The sequence below is a fragment of the Excalfactoria chinensis genome, chromosome 3 (assembly GCF_039878825.1).
Source record: "Excalfactoria chinensis isolate bCotChi1 chromosome 3, bCotChi1.hap2, whole genome shotgun sequence".
Classification (NCBI taxonomy): Eukaryota; Metazoa; Chordata; class Aves; order Galliformes; family Phasianidae; genus Excalfactoria; species Excalfactoria chinensis.
In genome coordinates this window covers 65,104,048-65,113,410 of record NC_092827.1, presented here as the reverse complement: position 1 = coordinate 65,113,410, position 9,363 = coordinate 65,104,048, and the positions used below count along the sequence as shown (strand labels likewise).

The window sequence follows — 9,363 nt, the reverse complement described above, 5'->3', positions numbered from 1 at the left end:
ACTCTATCAAATACTGCTGAACTTCATTTGCCAAATCCTTGGGAATTTAAACCTGTAGGCATGTCAAGGTGCTTTTCCTTGTGGATGAAGGTTTTAGCGCAGTGGTCTCTTCATCAAGAGGAAAAATGGTAACCTTATCAGTGAAGGTGACCCTGCCCTTGCAAACCTTCTTGTCAACAATACTCCATAGACTTCAATGGGTGACAAAATGCAGCAAAGCAGAAGCGAGAGATGCATATTTAAACATTAAACTGTGTGTCTCAAGAGTTACATCGATCTTTTATAAAAGAGGTAAATAAATATATTAGATCTGCCTGCACGTAATGCAGAGCCTAGATGCAGGTGCAACAATGGCCATCCTGTTCCCTTCATCTTCCCTCACTTAGGACTACCTGGGCATGTCTCAGCTCCTTACTGATGTAGGAGCTTTGCTGTTGCTCTCAGCTTGTGATGTCCATGCTTTGTGCACCAAAACCAGTGAGCTTTGTGCTCTGGGTGGGTTGCACTTGATCTAGGCTCCTATTCCACTACAGTATTAGAGGGCTGAACTCTGGCAGCAATGTCTGAATGCACTGCTCTCTTTGTGGCCTCAGCTGATGTACCCTCTGCTGTCTATGAGCTGTTGTCTCTCCCCTGCAGACCTGCATGGTGCTGGGGTTGTTAGGGCAGCTTCTTGCTTCTGAGCAGAGCTAGGGGGAGGTGGGTCAGAGCCAATGAAGGGATGCTCCTGCTGCTTCAGTGTTTCTCTGTGTGGTGTTTGTTGGTCTTTAATGCTTGCTCTGAATTAGTTAATCACTGCTGCTGTGGAGGTAATCTGTGTTTTTGTGGGTTGTTTTTTGAGTGCTGAACAGAAGAAAAATGCACTTTGCATGTTGACTATTTGCTCTGGGGATGGTTCTTTGAGCAGTGACTTGTTTATCGGTAATGCATGATGATAAAGTTGTCAGAAGGAGACGATGCACCTATGTTAGCCTCAGTTTGATTAGAATCCAAATCACAACCGTATAAGCCCCAGTCCCCGTGGTTAGCAAACTCGTGGTGCTGGCTGTAGTGGAGTTGGGATAAGCTGCCAGGTCTGGGGGGAGTGAACAGGCTTCACCTTCCCAGGCAGCGTATTGAGGGAGTAAAGCGTTTATTTAAATGGTCACTTGCTTTACTGTTTCCAGACCGGAACAACACCCCGCTCGGTGAACTCCGGCTGTTAGCTGTGCTCCCTAATCGCTACATCCCGGCGCTTTAAATCACCGCCAGGACGACGTCGCTCCTCATTTCCCGCTTTCCTCTCCTGCCCTGCGGGCTCACCCCGCGCTGCTGGGCGGCCAGGGGAGGGCACAGCGGGACCGCGCAGCCCCGGCGGTCCCGTTGCTATAGCAGCGCCGCAGCGCAGCCTCGGCCGCAACTTTGGCCGCGGTGCGGGAGAGGCGCGGGTGGGGAGCGGAGCGGCTTCGCCCCTCCCGCAGCTCCGGGCTGAGAGGTGCGGAGCCATCTTGCCGAACGGGCGGAGGGTCCCGCGCTGGGTTCCGCTCCGGTGTCTCCCTCTACTCTCGGCGGCCGCCGCTTTCTGAGTTGTGCTTCATTTCTCTCTCCTCCCTTCCTGCGAGACATCTCCCGACAGCATGCCGATCGCCCATCTGCTGGAGCTATGGAAAGGGATCGAGGTGGAGCCCATGGAGACGGAGGTGAGCAGCCCGCGGGCTCCGCACCTGTTGCCCCACGCCTGGAGGGGGCGGTGGAGTGGAGCGCCGCGAGGTGCGGAGGCTGAGTGCCGGGTACAGCACCGCGCCGGGGCGGGAGGGAGCTCGGCCGGTGCCTTAGGGCTGGGACAGCCTCCTACCGACAGCTGGGATTGCAGCGGCTTCGTCTCCTGTATTTTGATACTTGTGTCAAGGAAGGGCATCATCTGTGTGTGATGTAGTGGGCGCCGCGGGTTCTTGAGTGTTTCTGAGGTTGCCGAGTAGGGTGAGGAAAAACAGTGTTCTCAGTCCGCTGTTTCACCAGGTGATGTAAATAGAGGAGTAACACTTATGTGGGTGCTGCGTTTGTTGTGTGCTGCTGAGTTTCATTTACAATTAAAGGCTTCCCGGCTTTTGTGACTGTAGTTCTGAGATGGATTTTGGTGGGGATGCGAAGGGCAGCGTAGCTCGAACAGATACCTCAACAAATGCCTCAGAGGAGGAACCCCGGAACTCTGGGGAAGGTTTTCTACAAAGTGTGGGTTTAAGTACCTGAGAAGCACAGCAGAGGCAATGCTACCATGTGTTGCCATCCCAGTGCTGCTCATGCTGGAGCCCTGAGGCTCATAACTAGTTTGGAGTCAGAGAGGTTTGTGTTCAGTGCTGAGTGCTGCCTCCTGCTCCAGGCTGTGTAAGAAGCCCTGTGTGCTAATGCAGGCTGGGTCTGAGTGTTTGCACATTGGTCAGTCACCTTCCCAATGAGGATACTTCTATCCCTCTAACCACTGAACAGTTTTGCTGCTGGACTTCATAGAAATGCCTTAATTTTATTCTTTAAATTCAAATCTGCTTTTCCATTGACTGCAATATTTGCCCCTCTGTTCAGTGTGTGTGCACAGTGTCTATCTTTCTACCCCAGGCAGGAGACACTCACCTATTGCTTGGATGTCCTTTTGTGCATCAACCCCTGGGGAAAAAAGCTCTGACCACAGGTGAAACTCTCAGCTCTGCATTAAGGCCCACTCACTGCTGCCTGAGATGACAACATCTTATTTTCTCCCCTTGTTGCTGGAGAAGCATTTAGGCCCTTCTTCCAGTCAAAGCAACATAACAGTGTGGGTCTCCTTACCAATGGAGTTGACCCTTTACACAGATAGTTAATTATGTAGGTGATTTTGGTTTTTGTTTGCTTGTTTTTTAATCATTTCTTGCTCTAAGGAGTACCGTAGTTATAAACTACACGAGATAATTGTTCTTGATAAGATTTTGCTTACAACAAAATCAAAACCTTATTGATAAAGTTTTAATGCTTAGATGAGAACAACAGAAAAAAACATCACTTAATCTCCTTGATTTATTGTTGTCTATTTAATGCGTTTGAAAGACAGGAGATCCTACAGCCCTTTAAGTTGTGCTGTGTAAAGAATTTCTGCAGTACCATTTGCTCAAATCTAGTTAAGGTACACAAAATTAATTTGGTATCCTGTGGGCTTTTGCCTATGAAAACTGTTCATAGTTTCCATCAGTGATGCCACTGACTCCATAATGGGCTGTTGCAGCCTGAATGCTCGTGGCTGAACTGCGTCTTGGGAGCTGTCATAGGCTCTGAGGCTGTGTGGGATAATATGTTTTCATGGCTGTTTGCAAGTTGTTCTTTTTTTTGTGTAAGCCTTTCACAGTTAGTCGACAAGGAGGGAGACAGCTCCTCTCTCTTAGGCAATATGGGTATGCTTCTCCTCCTCTCCCTCATTGCCAAAAAGCCTTTTAAAATAGATGTGTTTAAGAGTGCTTGTGCATGACTCAGGTGAATGACTTGCGGATATTAATGATAGCATTTATAGTAAATCGATTGTATCATAAGGAAGGACATATTCCATTTTATGGTTGTACAAGGAAAGAATGGGACAAAATCCTGCTGCCTTCATCTGTTGGCTCAGGAGGTCATTAACTTCCTGATAAGTGAGCAATAACATGGGGATATGTACTGGCTCAGAATTTTCTTTGTGCTTAGGCAGATTTATTGATGGATGGAGAGTAAATTACAGCTTTGGGAATGTGTTTTTGGAGGATGGGATGCTTGCTTAAGCTTTCAGCTTCCTTTTGTCAGCTTAGACTAGAGCTGAGCACTCATTAAAATGTTAATATTGCTGTGGAAGTTGTGTTTAGGAAGTATGACCTGAAGTGTTCTCTCTTCTTAGCGAAAGTTGCTGTTCTGGGGCTCAAATTTAGCTTATTCATGAATAATCTTGTTTCATTCTCTTGTAATTTCTCTGACAAACCCGGTTTCAACTGTTCATTGGCCATTTTAATGACAGTGTGCTCTTGCTTTCTTTTATGTGCTCAAAGTAATATATGTATTTTTACATGTATGTAAAGTTGTGAACACCTGTCACGTACATACTCAGCAAAAAGTACATGGCTTTATCTTAGCTTATATGAGGGCTGCCCTGAAAGTAACACCTCCTATTTTATGTTGGTGAGTGGTGGTACAGAAGCAGAGGCTGAACCAATATCGCATTCCTTTTTGTTGCTGTGTGACAGATGGCAGCAGAGAGGCAGTCTGACAAAATGGCATCTGACATGGAAGTGCAAATGAAGCAAAAGCATGTCATTGAATTCCTCCATGCAGAGAAAGTAGCATCCATTGACACTCCTCAACACTTGCTGAACATTTATGGAGACCAAACAGTGCTTTATCAGCACAGTGAGGTGGTGGGTGCTGATTTTCAGTTGTAGGTGACAGTGGATCACTTCTGCTGGTACAGGTTTTGGACAAATGTGGCATGCAGGCTCCAGTTCATTGCTGGCAGAAATGAATAGCTAATGGTGACTGTATTGGAAAAATAGCACTTTGTTGCTGATAATTTGCTCTATCAGATAGTATTATTGTGCTCTTTGTTTCTATTGTAGTTTCCATGGAAAAAGAGACATTACTTTCAGAGCAACCTACGCATCTCTATGAGAGGAAGATACTACCTGCAGTAAATGTGAATAGCTGAGTGTGCCTGTAGTGGTAGAATAAATTTGGAATGATGTAACTGACTAAATGTGAACCCGCTGCTTTGCACTAAAATCTGGCTTAAAGCTGTTTCTTTCTCAAGAATGGATATTTACATGAAATTTTTCCATTCTGTTCCCTAGCCTGTGGTGGAAGAAGCTACCGTGGATGAAGAACCTGCAAAAGAGGCAAGTCTGTGTATCTGTGTTTCACACATTAGTGAATGATTATATTATAACTGATTGCCTTGCAGAAATAGCATGTCTGAGGAGCTTTCTCTCCGTATGCTTCTGTCCTTGAAGTACAATGGGGTTGCTTTTTTCTTTACTGTTTTTTTTTTGTCTTTAAAGAAGGAATACAAAGGTGGTCAGCTGAAAACTAGGGAAAATTTTCTTCTGCTGCCATTCCCAGGAGAACAGAACTTCTCCAGGCTGGTGCCTTTCCTAAGGGGGAGATTTTGTAATGGCCTCAGGAAGAGTAACCACCATCATAACACTGCTTCTGTGTCATGAATTGTGCCTAACTGATTAGTTTTACGTGGTGTTAGACTTTGATTCCTGTACATCCACTGGGGCGGTTCTTCATTGAGAGCATGACTAATTGTTTCATGCAAGTTTTATTTATTTGCATGATTGTGGCTCTGCACTATTTTTCTAAAAAAAAAAAAAAGAGTTGTAGAAAAATACTGTCCTTGCCTCAGAGCTCAAATTCCAAATAGAAGCAATAGATGGTGATAGGGAGCTGAGAAGCAGCTGAGAACAAAATAAGTGTTGACTCTACTGATTAGCTGAGGGCAAAACCTGACTGCATAACTGGTTGCTGCTGACCAGAGTTGTCAGCAGATGGTGATGCTGCTGGTCTGAGACAGTAAGTAAAGGTTGTTGCCAAAGGCCCTGTTTTTCCTTATTTCAAAAAGTGAAGGAGGCTGACAATTTTAGGACTGAAGGGAGGTTGCAAAGATGTTTGTCTAAATTGCCTCCTTTGAGCACACAAAACTTCCCAGCTTCTGGTAAGCTCCTTTTAATCTTTGGAATTTCATGTTTTACCTTTGAGATATTTGGGTTTTTGTGAAGAGTAAGGTGGTTGTTGTTACTTATTGCTGTGCTGAAGGAAAATCTTAATCTCCTTATGGGTAGAAAGGAGGGATGGAGTCTTGGTTTTTGAGCTCTTTGGAATAGGTACAACTTCATAATGTAAACTTCTCCTTCTTTCAATTTTTAAAGACAGCAACAAATTATTCTCCAAAAAGCCTAGGGCTGAAATCAAATGCAGGTAAAAATCCTCATCTTGATATCTTCTGAGAATGTTGCTGAATATTAAGGTCATGGTTAGTGGGCTCTTGGGTTTCAGCAGGGTATTTTTGCTTCATTCCCTAAATGAATTTAAACCTACTTCATTTTCATTAAGGATGCACCTTAGTATTCTTAACTTTTAGGTGAGTTAAAACTTACAGGTAATGATTACGTAGAAATCCCAGCCTTATGTTCTCTTATTTTTGGATGTTTTTTCTTCTATAAGTACAGTTTGCTATTTGGTATCTGTAACTGTGTTTAGCTTCTGCTGCAGAAAGGGGGTTGTGGTGCCTGCATTTCTAGTGGGAGTGATGCAGTCATGTCTAACAGAAACTTGTTGTAATTATGTATTAGCAAACACGCACGCAGTGGCAACTAGAATATCCTCTACAGTGCAATGTCTGTCAAATGTCAATGTTCTCTCACCATTCAATTAACTTTACTTGGTGTTCTACAGAGAATATCATTAAGGAAAATGGTTGGGTTTCTTTGCCCTTACTCTGCTGCTGTCATGTCATTTCAGACGTTGCCTGGCTGAGGCTGTAAGCGTGATAATTTCAGTGAAGTGTGCATCTTGCTGCAAGGGTCTTGAAGGGAACTGTCTGCTGTTGAGGTGAATTCTCTTACTGACTGCTTTTCTGCCCAATTCCAAAGTCAGTTTTTCTACATAACATTAAAGCGTGACTTAGGGGGTGAATCAAAACCAGGATATGCAATGTATAGCACTTGTTCAGAGGATGCTCTTGTCAAAAACTTGCTCTGGGCTATGTTGGCCTCCTGCTGTTTCTCTTATCAAGGACATAGTACAGACAAATGAGACAGTGGCAAATACATTATGGAAGCTTCACTTCTTATTTGGTCTTGTGTTGATGGACAAGTTTTTTTTTTTTTTAAATGTCTTTAAGAGCATAACTAATTAATGTTTGTTGCCTATAGCACATATTTCTGAGGCACATCTCAGTCCCCCAAGCAATGTGTCAACAGTCGGGAATGGGCCACAGACCCCATTAGCCCTGCCACAGAGTTAAGCCCATTGGCTGATGGGGATTTCTTTAAGAGAAGAGTTCTAATTCAAGTCCTTAGACCTGTGGGATCCCATTTTTCCTTAATGATTCTTCCTGACAAGCTTGTTTTTTATTATTTATTTTTGTTCTTAATAGGGAATAATAAGCTTGACCAAGAGTTATTAGAAGCACAGGTGTGTTCTTAAATAAGGGTGCTGTCCTTTGTGGTTTAGTCTAGGTCCAAGTTAAGCATTTATATTCTGTATATTCTTCCCTGAAATTGCAACTGGCACAAAATATCCACTGTTGCATCCTTTAAAAAAAAGGAAATGAGCACGTGTCTTATCACAGTGCTTTGAAACTAACTTGCATTTGGAAACTAGATTTTAGCATTCTTTTGCTTTGAGTTGTTTCACTTTTCAAAAGGGGTTTGTAACTCTAATTGAAAACTTGTAGGAAGGGCTTTGGGTAAGTTGAAGAGAAAAGCAGCACAAGTTGTGGCGGTCAACCAGAAACAGAACTGGGTGAATTCTCTAGTTTTTCCTCTATGAAAACTGCATGGTGAAAGTGAGAATGGCAAGACCCGGGCTTGTCTGCTCCTGGACTGAGCCTTCCAAAAAATGTATGTAACTGTCTGCTGATATTGTGAATGATGATATCAGAGAGCAATTAGAATAATCTGGCTGCTTCTTTCTGTCAGGTTTTTATATACCTTGGTAACATCATCTATCCTCCAAGTATTGTCATCTTCAGATAAAGCAATCTCAGCTTTCTTAAATTAATTAGAGGGGTTTTGATATGCATAGTATTGACTGTTCAACCAATTTCGAAGACTAAATAAGTGTTTTTTATTACAGACCACAGTATTTTTCTCCTCAGAGTGAATAAAGCATCACTCCTGTGTGTGTTGTCCAGGGTCTATCCTGAGCAGTGTTGAAATAGGACTCTGCTGACAAGGATCTTGCTTCTGTTCTTGGTACTCCAAGAAGTACCCATGCAGTGAGATGGTGGAGCTTGCACAGTTCAGGGAAATGGTGTGCATCGTGTTACATTGCACCTCCCTTCCACTTTTTTTCATTTTATTCTTATGTCCTAAATAGACACCAATGCAACCTGGTATGAGCCTGTTGTTCAGTATGTAGTAAAGGGTGGTCCATTGCTTTGGACCATAGCAGTCAGTACTGAGTAAGTGTTGAGTAAAGGGGGAAAAGGTCCTTGTAAAAGATACACAAGTTGTAAAGCATTTAGCAGAATCAGGATGCTTGATTTTTGGACAAGGGTTATTACTCTAAGGGAAAAAAAAAATGTTCATCTGTGGGGAAAAGTGTTTCTTCATGCAAATTAACTTGTTCTGCAATGGCAGTTGGTACCCAAGAGACTGTGCTCTGTGCTACCTATGAACTAATGGTGTCACTGGGAGCAGTGAGTCACTTGGCAGCTATAATAAATTCTTTCTGTGATGACTGTGGTGCTCCTAGAGAGCTGTGGTTTTGGAGTTATTCTTGACTCTTATTTTAATTGGAGGAGGGGAGGGGGAGGGGAATGCACAAATTTTACACACAGATAATTGCAGCTCTAGGATGAAAAAGTCCATTATTCTGTTTTGTTATAATAAACTGAAAAAGTCAATGTTCTCCTCAAATTTTCTTGTTGACTGCAGTTTGTTCTCTCATAAGTACATAATGTTTCACATCAAAATAAAAAGTCTTTCACTGAACTCTCTTTTCTTTAACTCCCAGCTTGTGTATCATTTTAACTCATAAACCTTGAAGTAGCTACTTTCCCCAAAGTAAAATTGAAGTGGCAAAAATGAAGGAAGCAAAACAAACACTGCTGCTCTGGAAGAAAAAAAGCTCTCCACTGACTACTTTCTTTCAAAGATATGATGGGGAAAGCCAGAAAGTAGCCCCACCAACTGTGCCTTAAATTCATGTATTCCCAAATGGATGTTGTTAGACATAAGGTAATTATTCTGTTAGAATTGTAGGTGACAAGAATTAAACTTCTGTTTCCAAGTACTTATTTGATTTAGGGTGCAATATAATTTTATTCAAGAAGCTTCCTGGTTCTACGTGGTTTTCCTGTTGACTGGAATGGGAGCCACAGGTAGTTAAGTTCATGACTAAATTGCAGGCTCTTCTCATTGGTGTGTAGCAATAGGATGAAGAGTAATGGGCAAAAAATTTGAATGTAGGAAGTTCCATACAAACATGTGGACCTTTTTTTACTGTAAGGTTGATGGAGCACTGGAGCAGACTGCCTAGAGAGGTTGTTGAGTCTCCCTCCTTCCATGCAGGTATTCAAGACCCAGCAGCCTACCTGTGCTCCCTATTGTAGAGAGCCTGCTTTAAGGGTTGGGGGGGTGGGGGGTCTAGGCTCAGTGATCTCTTGAGATC

General features: G+C 43.2%; 1 protein-coding gene across 2 annotated transcripts in view; it reads left to right on the top strand.

The window, feature by feature from the left end:
- The first annotated feature begins 263 nt into the window (after window positions 1–263).
- The window catches only part of RPS6KA2 (ribosomal protein S6 kinase A2), a 248,001-nt gene continuing 238,901 nt past the window's right edge, over window positions 264–9,363 (top strand). The window contains exons 1-3 of one of the 2 annotated variants that reach the window (XM_072331144.1): window positions 264–291; window positions 1,602–1,679; window positions 4,815–4,859. In XM_072331144.1, the coding sequence (XP_072187245.1) occupies window positions 1,617–1,679; window positions 4,815–4,859 (108 nt within the window). In that variant the 5' untranslated portion in view covers window positions 264–291; window positions 1,602–1,616. Of the gene's footprint in view, window positions 292–1,367; window positions 1,680–4,814; window positions 4,860–9,363 lie in introns of those variants that run through there. The other variant, XM_072331143.1, reaches the window with a different exon arrangement.